The sequence below is a fragment of the Halichoerus grypus genome, chromosome 6 (genome assembly GCF_964656455.1).
Source record: "Halichoerus grypus chromosome 6, mHalGry1.hap1.1, whole genome shotgun sequence".
Classification (NCBI taxonomy): domain Eukaryota; kingdom Metazoa; phylum Chordata; class Mammalia; order Carnivora; family Phocidae; genus Halichoerus; species Halichoerus grypus.
In genome coordinates, this window is record NC_135717.1 from 30,566,576 (window position 1) to 30,579,721 (window position 13,146).

The following is a 13,146-nucleotide window of genomic DNA, read 5'->3' on the forward strand; positions in this document are numbered from 1 at the left end:
TTAAAAATAGCTTTTATAGCATCTTTATGACTTGATACCATGGAGAAATAAATACGAAGCTCACGCCACAGAAGCTGTCCTCTGTTGATGCGCAGGGGCTGTCTTGTGCCGGGGAATTCTTCTGGTGGTAATTTAAGAAGATGCTTGTCATCTCCTTACAGCAGTTCATAATTCAGAAACAATCTATACGTAATACTCAATTAAGGAACCATAGAGGCATGTCGGCCCCAGATGACTAATGAACAGCCAGAATGGAAATTTGGCACGACTCGTGAAAACACCACTAAAATCAATCCCCCGTCAGGGAAACCACGATTTATTAATGCATTCCGTACCTGCACTGAGTTGCGAATCGATGCGTCCCCATCAGAAGCTAATAAAAAGCAGAGATGGGTCCTTGTGGCCTGTCGGCATAAAAGGGCAGGATTGTAACTCGGGCAGGAGACTGTGCATCGCAGGCCAGCACGTGGTGTCTGTGTCCCGCTCCAACAGTGAGCTGCCGGCCCTGCTCAGGCGGGAGCCCCAAGGGCTGATGAGCACCCGCCGTATGCTAGGTGCTTGCTGCCCGGTTCCATGCTCTCCTTCAAACCTCTCTGCCATCCGTGAGACAGGTGTTAATCATTATTCATCTCACAAGGGAGGGAGTGGAGGCCCGGAAAGGGCAGCGGCCTGCCCAAGGTCCCCAAAGAACAAAGCCAGAGTCTGCAAGGCCAGTTCAGCACTTGGGCTCTAACATGAGTTTTCCAGCTGCATAACTTTGTTTTTTCTCCCGGCCTCGGTTTTCTCATCTGTAAAATGGAGGTGATTCGAGTCTCTGTTGGGACGATTCAGTGAGATGATACTTGGAAAGTCCTTAGGGTCCTGCTGCTATCCTCCTTCCAAGCCATCCCCATTCCGCTTTGCCTCAATACTGCCCTTACTCGTGGGAGGACTTGGAGAACATAACCGGGTTCAGAACTGCTGGACTTCCCAGGAGGTGGGAGATAGAAACTCCCTCTATCATCCACCAGGCTGCTTCTGGCCCTGGTTCCAGCCCGGGAAGAGACTCTGTCACGTGCCTCCTCCTCCCTCTTCCAGCCAGGAATAGCCCAGAGCCCTGAACTCCGCACTAGAACCCGGCAGAATGGAGAGTTACTCGTACCCTCCTCCATTTGACAGACTTCAGCCTCCTGCCTGACCATCCCTTTGTGCACTTATTTCATGGCCATTCCACAGTGTCTTATTCAGGACTTCAAGATGTGAAGTTCCTGATTGTACTCGTGGGGGTGGCGGCGGGGGGGGGGGCTCTCCTTGCTGGGGTGGGGGGCTCTCCTTGCTAGAGGGGAGGCCATTCTCAACACCGTGGCCCTGCTCACTGACAGTCTCTTTCATCTTTATTGTTAGTCCTCTTAGGTATCCTTGCTAATGCCACACTCCTCATTCGGTCACACTTGCTGTGACTTAGGACATTAACAATAAACGGTGAGCCCTGAGGGGTTTGCAGTGGGAAGATGGATAGCACACGCACGGCCAACCAGCGCAGCTGTCCGGGGTCCACTGAGATCTGCTTGGAAAGTTCTGCAGGTCACTTGAACAGCCCCATTAATGCTTCTGTCTCTGTGGACGCCAATAAATATGGCGTGAAACTTGAACATAAATGAGTTTTTACAGCTAATTACGGCTAATGCGAGCCATTTTCAAAATTGCCAAGCATTCCTTCCAGAATATTAGTTTGCAACTATGAATTAGGCATGAAGAGCCAAATTCAATGCACATAATCTAGTACACAACAAAATAATAACAACACTAAGTGGCTTCTGTCTGGCCAAGAGGAACTCCCCGAGGCCAGTCTGATGGCACAAGCTCGCAGTGGGCCTCCGACTGCACAGGCCATGAAGCTTTGAAACCCCAGGAAGGCCATGAAGGAAGCAGTCACTTCTGTGGTCCTCCAGTCAGTGTGGCCAGGACTGTTCAATTCTCCAGTTGTGGCGAGGACCCTCTGGGCGCCCAACCTGGGGCTTCAGCTGCAAGCGTCTGACCTGAACAGCTCGGTCCCTGGTGTGGGGGCACCTCCATTCCATCTCTTCTCCCCTCCCCCCCGCCCCACTCAGTCCATCTGGCACATCACCCCCACGCTCTTCACAGCATCTTGATGTTCGTGTTCATGATCACTGATAACATTATACCACGGTACGGAAGAGTAGAAAATGATGTCCCCTCGCTAATCCCAGCCCCCAGCCTCCCCATGAAATCACCAGTGTGAGCAGTGCGAATGTATCCCAGTTCAGTTGGGGGCTACAAACATACGTGCACACCCTCTTATGCATACGCTGTCTATGTTTTACAAAGCCAGGATCACGTAATACTTATTTTAACATCTTATTCATATTTAATAATGTATTTGGTATCTTTCAATGCCAGCACATGTAAATCTACCTCTTTTTAAAAATACACCTACTGTAATTTATCCAGTCCTCCCATAAATGAACATCACACACAGTGCCTTGGTGAACACTGTACTGGGTATTTCTGAAGGATAAATTTCTACCAAAGTGGTGGTGTTGGGTCAGGGGGAACGCACAATGAAACGTGAGAGAATAGCACCAAATTACCCTCTGAAATGAGTTGTGTCTGTTTATATCCTAATAACAGTAAATGGAAATAGCTGTTTCCCGCCACCGTGTGGACACCTGGGTGTCCTTCCTTCCCATCCCTGGGTGTGGACCTCAGCCAGCAGATGGCCACACCTGCCCGCAGGTGTGTCCCTGTGCCCGCTTCGAGCCCTGACGGCTGTAGTCACAATGCTGTGTTCAGAGTCTCCCAGAAGCAGTTGCTGTAAACATTTTGAGCACATTCCCTTCAGACCTTTCTGAATCCTTGTCAAATGCAAACAGTTCCATCACCACAAGGATCTCTCCTGCCGTCCTCCTATAGCCGCATGCGCCCCCGATCCCCTCCACCGCTGCGCCTCACTCCTAGCAGCCATATCTATAATTTTGTCATTTCAGGAATGCTACATAAATGGAATCATACAGGATGGAACCTTTGGGGTTTGGCTTTTTTTAATGAGTATAATTTCCTTGAAATCTATTCCAGTTGTTGTGCGTATCGATCGGTTGTTCCTTTTTTTTATTGCTGGGTGGTATTCCGTGGCGTGGATGTACCACAGTGTAACCGTAGACCCCGCGGAAGGACATTTACGTTGCCTCCCATTCCTGGCTATTACAAATAAAGCTACTGTATACATCCATGTACAGATATTGGAACATAAGTTTTGGGAAACTGGGAAAAATCTCCAGGAGTTCTGTTGCTGGGTCATACAGTAAATGCAATTTCAACTATTACCAGACTGTTTACCAACCAGACTGTTTACCTTCCCACCAGCACTGCAGGCACGATCCAGTTTCTCTGCACCAGACCCAGCATTTGGTGTCAGGAACATTTTAAAATTTCGTGTTTGATTCTTTTTTTGTTTTGTTTTTTGTAGTCATTCTGATTTTTTCCCCCCGCCTCTTTGCTGATTGAAAGCTGCATATTCCATTCGGTTCTTTTGGAAATTATCCGTATGGTTTTTTTTTTAAATAAACTTTTTAATTTTAGAACAATTTCAAATCCACATAAAAATCGCTGGGATGATACAGACACTTCCCATGTACACCTGCCTCTAGTTTCCCGTTATTAGTATCTTACACTAATACGGTACATTTGCTATAATTAATGAAGTGATATTGGTGCACTTTTATTAATGAAAGCCCATAATCAGGTTCCCTTACTTTTTTACCTAATGTCCTCTTTCTGCTCCAGGATCCCATCTAGCATAGCACACCTCGCTTAGGCATCACACCTCCTTAGTCCCCTCTGTGCTGTGACAGTTTCTCAGACTGCCCTTGTTTTTGATGACTTTGACAGTTTCTCGAGAAGTACTGGTCAGGTGTTTGTAGAATGTCTCTCTATGGGGATTGGTCTGATGGTTTTCTCATGCTGGAGTCCTGGATTGGGAGGAGGAAGACCACACAGGTGTGCCGTTTTTATCACAGTCATCAAGGTGCATCAGGGGTGCAGACTAACAACCTGACTTCCCATCCCTGTTGATGTTTGGCCCGTGTCTCCACTGTTAAGTGACTCTGGGAAGGAAGTCCGTATGCATAGTCCACACATATAGGGAGCTCCACCTTCCTAAGGGCAGAAGATCGACATAAATTATTTGTTCTTCTGTATGGGAGATTTTGTCTCTTTTTCCCACATTTATTTATTTATATTAATTTGGACTAGTGGATTTATTTTTTATACTTTGGCACGAGTTTATTTTGTTGCTTAAGTTGTTAAGGTTTGGCTGTGGGGAGCTCTTTCTGTTGATTCCTGTGTCCCTCTGACACACCCCCCGTCAGCTCGAGCTTTTGAGCACTTCCTTCCTTTCTGGCCCAACAAGATGCTCCAGGCTCATCTTGTATATTTCCTGCCCCAGCCCCACAGTCAGCCAAGTCTCCGAGGATCCTTTTATTCGAGAATGGTATTAGAAACCAAGATCTGGACGCTAGGTGTGCTCGTGGCCAGTATGTGCCCCTGTTTCTAGGCACTGACAGCCAACAGAGCAAGGAAATACGTGTCTTTATACTAACCTGTGTCCGCACACATCTGTCAATGTCTCTCTGTGTCATTCTCTGTTTTTAACATGGTATTAAGGTAAACATGAGTTCATACTGATGTCTCCGCCTCCCATCACTGCCACACGGGTCATTCTGGCCTCCTTCCCTTCCCCTATATTTTTTTTTGCATTTTTTTTTTATTGAGCTATACCATAAAATTCACACTTTTAACATGAAAAAGTTCAGTGGTTTTTTTTTTTTTAAAGATTTTATATATTTATTTGACAGAGAGATACACAGCGAGAGAGGGAACACAAGCAGGGGGAGTGGGAGAGGGAGAAGCAGGCTTCCTGCCGAGCAGGGAGCCTGATGCGGGGCTCGATCCCAGGACCCCGGGATCATGACCTGAGCCGAAGGCAGACTCTCAATGACTAAGCCACCCAGGCGCCCCAAATTCAGTGGCTTTAATATAGTCATGAGGTTGTGCAGCCATCACCACTGTCTGATTCCATACCATCACCATTCCACAAAGAAACACTGTGCCCATTAGCAATCACTCCCGCTTCCCCTTGTCCCTCCCCCCCTCCCAGCCCTCGACAAACAATAATCTTCTTTCTGTCTCTGGAGTTGCCTATTCTGGACATTTCATATACATGGAATCATACAGTGCGAGGCCTTTTGCATCTGACTTCTTTCACTGACTGAGCATGGTGTTTTCGAGGTCGGTCCATGTTGGAGCATGTGACAGTACTCTTCAGTCCTTTTGACAGCTGGACAATCTTCCATCAAATGGATGTGCCACATTTTGTTTATTCATCAGTTCAAATGGACATTTAGGTTGTTTCTGCTCTTTTGGCTGCTATGAATAATGCTGTTGTGAACCTTCACAAACAAGTTTTTACATGGCTGTGTGTTTTCCTTTCTCCTGAGTAGATACCTAGGAGTGGAACTGCTGGGTCACGTGGTGGCTGTATGTTTAACATTTTAAGGAACTGCCAAAGTGTTTTCCAGAAAGGCTGCACCATTTTATATTTCCACCAGCACTCTACAAGGGTTCCAGTGTCTCCAGATCCCTGTGAACACTTGTTATTTTCCATCTTTTAATGATAGCCATCCTAGTGGATGTGAAGTGAAATCTCATTATGGTTTTGATTTTCATTGCACTGATGATTAGTGACATTGAACATTTTTCGTATTTTTCATATCCATCTCCATATTTTCTGGATGTTAGACCTTTATCAGATAGATGATTTGCAAATATTCACTCCCATTCCATGGGTTATCTTTTCATATTGTTGATGGTGTTCTTTGATGCACAAAAGTTTAAAATTTTGATGAAGTACAGTTTGCCTATTTTTAATTTGGTTGCTTGTGCCCAAACATTTTTAAGAAGCATGTTAATTATGCATTTTTTCTAGCAAAATATAATTATTTTCTTCTTCCTTCCAAACATGACAATAGCTTTTATGTGCTCTAATTATCCATTGAACTTCCCATCTTGACATTCTCGAGCTTTAGTTTTACTTTTACATTTTAAAAAAGAGGTTTTCAAAGAAAATCAGTAGTTAATTAAATTTACCAAAATATTTTTATCAGTGTTAGCTCATCATTGTTTTTTAATATTTCATCCCTTCCTTGCTGAAACATATCTCCTAATAATTCTTTCAGTGAAGGTTTGTAAGTGGTAAACTCTTCATCTTCGTATGCCCCAGCATGTATTTCTTTTGCCCTTTAACTTGAATGATGGTTTAGCTGGGTATAAAATTTGAGGTTCATAGTTGCTTCCCCTCAGCTCTGGAAGGCATTACTCTTTGATTCTGTTATTGCTGGGGTGCCTGCTATCTAATTGTCATTCCTTTATAGTATTTTTGCCATGATATATTTTTAGGGTTTTTTTGTTGGATGCTCCACAATATCCCCATGATACAAATTGATTTTTATTTATCCTACTTAGTACTTTATATATGAAGACCCATATATTCCTTCATTTTGGAAAATCCCCAACAATTGTTTCTTCAAGTTATTCTTACTATTATTTCCTCCTTTCTCCTGTTGCACCTCCTCTTAAGCATCCATAGATACCCCTTTATCCATTCTTTGGGTTCTTTGAACTGCATGTTCTTATTGCTTGTGTCTGAGTCTCTGTGTTGTCTTTTGGTTGGTTCAGTGCCTCCATTCTGTCTCTTAATTCACTGATTTCCTCTCTGATTAGTGTCCAGTTTAGAATTTATCCCATTTATTGAGAGTTGTCTTCATGTTCTGTTTTAATGGCTGTCTTTAATGGCCACTGTTTCTAAGCTTTCATTACCAGTTATTCTCATTGAATTCATGCCTGTTTTGTTTCATAATATCTGGTTCTTTTCCTTTATTAAGGACTTTTTGATGCCCTAAACATACTCATTTTAAATATTTTTCAGGCAGTTTTATATCATTCATTTCACCTGGAGTGAATTCATATTCCTGATTGAGGAGTCTGTAGACTGTCTTAGTTAGCATGAAATTTCTTCACAGGCGGTGGGATTTGTTTCAGATTCAATTTTATTAAGAGGTAATTTCAGCTTTGGTTTTCCACTTTCTCTCTTGAATAGCTTCTCCTTGTCTAGTGGTTTGGGTCACCTCCACCCCAGCCCCTACCCAGGGCCAGGTCTTATAGTAGAGCTTGAGGGCCCTTGCCCACAGTCACACTGAGAAAACATGTCTCATTTCCTAGACTTGAGCCTGTGTCTGTCCTTCATTCCTAGACCCATAGATTGCTACAAGCCCTAACCCAGTGCTGTGCTGCAGTCAGCTCCTACCCAGTTCATGAAAACCAATTATTAAATTTTAAGGAATTTTGTGAGCTCCTTGTTAAACAACCATTACTAAACATTAAATTCTACAAACTTGCCATTAAATAAATTATAATAAAAAGCAAAGGTAATAAATACTCAAAACTGATTATTTCCCAACTATCTTGCTATGTGTTGCTATTACCATGCCGGCAAGGTAGCTCACAGCTTCTGTGCCTGTGTGGTAGAAGCACTATATAATGATGCTACCAGGCATCTCTTCCCACGTCTGGGCGGTGACGTCACGTCATCGGTAATTTGAAATCAGCCACCATCAGAGTGTTCACCCCATGGAAATTAGTAAACATTACAGATTGGTTCTCTTTTATTTTCTGGAGGACTTGTTAGAAACACCTGCATACCACGACCCTAGCCCCAGGCAGCACGCTACAATGGTTTTTTGCATCCTCTTTCCATAAACAGAGGTTCCCACGCCAACTCTCTTTCAAATGGGGGCCGGGCTTTATTTCCTCCTATCACAGAAACTTCTTGCAGTCTCTGTCACCCTCCAGGAGCTTAACTCCCAGCAGCACTGTAACCCCACTCATTACTCTGCCTTTCTGCCTTGTTTCTCATCCACGGAGCTATTTGTTTTGATTTTGAAGCTACTTCTGTCCTTTGGTTTTCTTTTTTAGATTTTATCCATCATGGCTCTTGAGTGTGGAGCGGAGGAGGTACATTAAATGTTGAGCATGCTGTGCTGTCTTGAATAAAACTCCATAAACATTCTTTTTTCTAGACATTTAACTTCCATCATATGGCTGTTTATACAGGCCTCAAAATATTTCCTTCCGCTTCCTGTATCTCTCCCAAAGTCAGTCACTTCATCTTCTCTCTTCTTGTTCCCTAGCACTTTCTTGTACCACTTATGACAAATGTGTTAATATGTTGTATCGATGAATTATCCTTGCAAGGATTCTGGATGTGACATATGCAGTCTTCTCGTTTATTATGCACTGAGTAATATTAGCGCATTTAATTTCATAACATACTCTATTGCTCCCAGAAGGAAGCCGTGGAGCCCCCAGTTCCCTAAATGAAGATCCTTGGCCCCCTAATGTTTTGTTCCCTCCCCTGCAGGTGTCACAGCTGTGTTCTCAGGCCACTACCACCGGAATGCCGGGGGCATCTACCAAAACCTGGACATGGTGGTGTCATCGGCCATCGGGTGCCAGTTGGGCCAAGACACCCACGGGCTCCGAGTCGTGGTGGTCACCGCCGAGAAAATCGTTCATCGATACTACAGTTTGGATGAGCTGAGTGAGAAGGGGATAGACGACGATCTCATGGGCCTAATGGAGGGAAAGTGACTGCCCCTTGAGCCTGTGTCTGTCCTTCATTCCTAGACCCATAGATTGCTCCAAGTCCACGGTTCACTTCCACTGGTTTCTTACTTTGCCAGAAAGTGCAGCTGTGCACCGCCCCCTCTTGAAATATAAAAGTATTCCAGGCCGATTTGTGGATTTATGTCATTTTGCATAAATCAGAGAGCTGGGTCCTATCCTCCTATCCTAAGTTATATTCAAAATAGAGAGCTGCCCTCCCCTTATAAAAGAGGGGGGTGGGGAAAGCCTGAAAACAAAGGAATAAATGATATTAGAATCTTGCTGCCTCAGTGTTTGAGTCAGTTCTCCTAATGATGGGTTTCTCAGCTCTGCCTGTGAAATCGATTGCTTCCCGGTAGCGGATGGTAAAAGTCTACCTGTCACCCTCCATCCCACCTTGATATCCAAGCGCGGTCTTCGATAATTCCATGAACAAACCGCATTTGATTGTCTTAGATCGTGTTCACGACTCCCAAAATGCTAGGCAGAAACAAAGGTCATCGCCTTTCCTTCCTAACAAGGCAAATCATTATATCCCATTAGCAGAGATGCATGGGCTTCTTCTTTTTTTTTTTTTTTTTTTTTTTTGCACGGAACTGAGTAGACAACACTTGCTATTAAATTTTGAGGCTCCTACTATTGTCGACGATGCATTCGATGCTAGTCAAAGTTGAATTTGCCTTCTGGGTGATGAGAAAAGCCTCCTTGGCACACAAATTGGCCATCTCTATAAACCTCCCCCCCCCCCCCCCCGCCCACCCAGAGACTAGAACTGAAGCCCCAAAGCGCCGCCTCTCTGTCTGTTTTGAGTTTCTTCACGGTCCCTTCCGAGGGCACAGGAGCTCCGCAGATTGGCGTTCTTGTGTGATGGGGATGGCCCTCCATTTATGAGCCTCTTCGCTGTGTCTCCTTGGACAGAGCAAGCGGGAGTCGATGCTGAGTTCTGAAAAGAAACAAAGCAGGAACCCTGGCGGGCACAAAAACGGTACATTCAGCCCTGTGATCTAAATCGGCGCCAACTTGGATGAAATGAACAGGGGGCAGGATCCATTGGCAAAGGAGTGTGGGTGGTTTAAAATCAACACCGTTTTTATGTGAGCTCCTTTGCCACTGCTTCTGTGCGGCTGCCGACTGCGCAAGATCGTGTCTGTTGCCCCGTCCGATGGGGAGCCCCGGCACTCCGTCCCGCCCGAACAACCTCACGGCACCAGGTGGTGGCATCCGTCAGACCCAAACCAGCAGTTACAAATGAACTGCAAAGTTTATTAAATCAAAAGACTTTCTTGTTAAAAAGTTTTAGTCAGTGTAGCAAAACCGTGAAAAATTAAAGAGAAGGATAATTGCGTATGTAAATTCATAAGGCACAAAGACGAGAAGTTAATTATGCTACAGATCGGTGATGCACCATAGCTCGTTGTGTTGTGGCACAAGAAAATTAAAATCTTTCAAAATTAGAATGCTCCTGTTTTGGTATTTTGCCACAGAGTTGCTCTGTGTTCATTTTTCTCAACAACAGGTGTGGCTTGAAGAGGTCAGGAACAGGAGGTCAGTAAAAAGTAATAAGCAACGCGTCTGAGGCCTGGGATGTGCTGACTTTCAGAATCAGATGGCAGGGTCGTAAATGCAGGTGTGGGGCTGCTGGGAGCGCAGGGAACAGGAATCCTAACGGACCGCCGGAGCCCTCTCTGTTGTATGACATGTGCAAGATGCTCAGTAGGCTGGGGTGCCTGGAATGGGATGGGGAGTGGAGATAATTCAAAGTAATGGAAATGAAATTTCTAAATCTCCTTCCCCACAAACCTAATATGTAAAAGAAATGATTCAGAACACAGCAAAGATACGCGAAGAATAGGGAACCATACGAAATTCTCACCATTTTTTAGGTAACCAGCGGTATTCCCTGATGCTGGTTGGTTCAGAAAGAAATGATTTTGTAGATAAGCGTGTATTGTTCTGATAATAGCTATTTACCAATGCATTCACTATATTGCCTTTTCTTTTTAAAAAAGAAAAATCACATTAAAAAATAAGTGCCTTATGCTGTGGAAAACAATAAAATCCTCCATGATCCTAAGCGCTATGGTGTTGAATGTTTCTTATGTGCTAAGTACATTTTAAGTGCTTTGGCTCAGAGAGGTGGGGCCACTTGGCTGAGATCACACCGCTCATCAGTGGGGAAGCAAGGATTGAGAGGCAGGCAGTCCAGCTGTCCAGCCCATGCTCCTTAACACGATCCTCTCTTTCCTAGAAAACATTTTTCATGGATGAGAGCTTTGTACCAGCTCAGTGGCAACACTACTATTCAGCACCATTCAGCACCATTAACCACCTTTACTGGACAGCAACCCAATGTGAGCTGGAAGCCCTGGGACTTGATCCCAGGGTTTGCAAAGCCCAGACACACCCAGGTCCGGGGTGGCAAAGCCTGTCCAGATTGTTCGAGTCAGAGAATGTTCACCAGAGGAGACTGGATGACTGAGGTGGACCCATAATGGACCACGGGACACAGCTTTGCCCACATCAGTAAATGCTTCGTCACATGATGCTCACTCCTTGCTTACAGGTCCCTTCCCTGGGGGTAGGACACCTGCATCTCCCAAGGCAAGCAGTGCCACCCAACGCTCCCCATCTAATTCATCATTTTAATTGGGGGTGTTAATAGGGGGGCTACTAAAAGGAAAAGGTTATTTAAGGAAATCTAAAATTGAGTTGTCAAGACTCAAGTAGGTTTGTGGAGAGAGGTGGGGAGACACCTAATTGCATTCACCTTTTACAATAAGTAAGTTTATCTCTAGAATTCAGTCATGTTTCCCCTGAGGTTGGAGAATAGGGGGGAAGAGTCTTTAGTAAACTTTATGGAACTGAGCAAACAGAGAGAATGTTTCATAATATCTTGTGATTTCCAGCATTACAAGGTTGTCAGTCCCCGATAGAGTTACAAGGCAAACCCTAGTTTTAAGCCTGAATAAGAACACTAGGACCATTTCCCTTATGTACTGCAAAAGATACCGAGTTACAGATAACTGTAGAAACTATACACACATAATACAGCTTAATATTATAGTCTGTATTCTCATTGAAATCTTTTGAGAAAAAGTACCAAAAACATTATTTGCATTTACTTGAACTCTTAATACTTATTCCCCAAGTAGTGCCTAAAAACAGCTCTGCACAGTTGTGAAATTAAGTAGCAATATTGTATCGAGCTGGGGGGAAAAGGAAGATTTAGGAATCAGTTGTCAAGGCAAGTTCTATTAAAAGCTTTCTGTAATAGACACCAGGGATTTCTTGTTCACATAACCTTAGCAGTTTTGGTTGCACCTGCAAGAGATAGTACTTGACAGATAATATTGATTTTTTTTTATAACTTCATAAAATACTGTCTTATGTCATTGGAGAGTTCTTAGGGATTCTTGGAGTAATAATAATGATAATGACTTCTAACATCTTTCTAGAAAAGATGTTACTGACTAAATTCTCTTTTTCCTTCAATGGATTTTTATTGCCATTATTTCTTTACTATTAGACATTACACATAAACAGATATATACACATTGGATTTTTCTTTTAAATAAAACCTAAAGGACCTATGTAGATTTTTTTTTAAACCCTAGATAAATAAAGTTGACTGAACATGAATAATCAGAAGGTACCTTTCATTATCTGTTCTGATATTTGTCTTTAAGAAGTCATTTTCTTCACAAAAGGAACTTTGCACCTCCTGTAGAATAAAGTTCAGACTCCTTCCTATGACTGCCCAGGGCCCATTCACTCTGCCCCAGACCTCCTCTCAGCCTTGTCTGTATGGCCTCTCCTTGTAGAACATCCCACCACCCTTTGTACTGCTGTTTCCTCTGATGGGAACTGGCCTCCATCACATTTTGACCTTAGCTCAACGGTCACTCCCCACAGTGGCCTCTCACCACCTTCTCTGTTGTTATGCTGCTCATCCTCAGGTGTGGCCCTGTTTATTTTCTTAATAGCACACCATTAAGAGATTTGCTGGCTTCCTGATCCTCGTGTGTATTCCCTACCAGCATGCAAGCTTCAGAGCAGCAGGGACCTGGTCTGACTCGTTGGCCATTCTCCCCCCGATGCCTAGAACCATACCAGGGGCACAGGGTGGGGGTGGTGCTGCTCAGTGAATACTTGGCCGTGAATGTGGAATAATAAGGTAAGCAAGGACATATAGTAATACTTAATTATCCACATCAACACTCAACAGGGGAGGAAGGACGGAGAGGAGGCCACATTCCTAAGCCTGTGGTAGTTCTGTTGGGATTGTCCTCAACGTCAGGGATTGTCAACAGGCCAGCAAAAAACTGGCAGCATCACTGTTCTCTTTGGTTCCCCACTCACGGTGAAGGAATTGGGGTAATAATGATCAAGTGCCCTTGACTCTTAGTAATTCTAAACCCAGCTCACTGA

The 13,146-nt window shown here is 44.1% G+C and overlaps 1 protein-coding gene across 4 annotated transcripts in view; it reads left to right on the forward strand.

Moving 5' to 3' along the window:
- CPPED1 (calcineurin like phosphoesterase domain containing 1) overlaps positions 1-13,146 on the forward strand; it is a 130,000-nt gene that overhangs the window by 91,521 nt on the left and 25,333 nt on the right. For 3 of the 4 annotated variants that reach the window (XM_036099547.2, XM_036099544.2, XM_036099545.2), the window contains one exon: positions 8,474-8,999. The exons of the other annotated variant lie outside the window; for it this stretch is intronic. In XM_036099547.2, coding sequence (XP_035955440.1) covers positions 8,474-8,703 — 230 coding nt within the window. In that variant the 3' untranslated portion in view covers positions 8,704-8,999. Of the gene's footprint in view, positions 1-8,473; positions 9,000-13,146 lie in introns of those variants that run through there. 4 annotated transcript variants of the gene reach the window in all.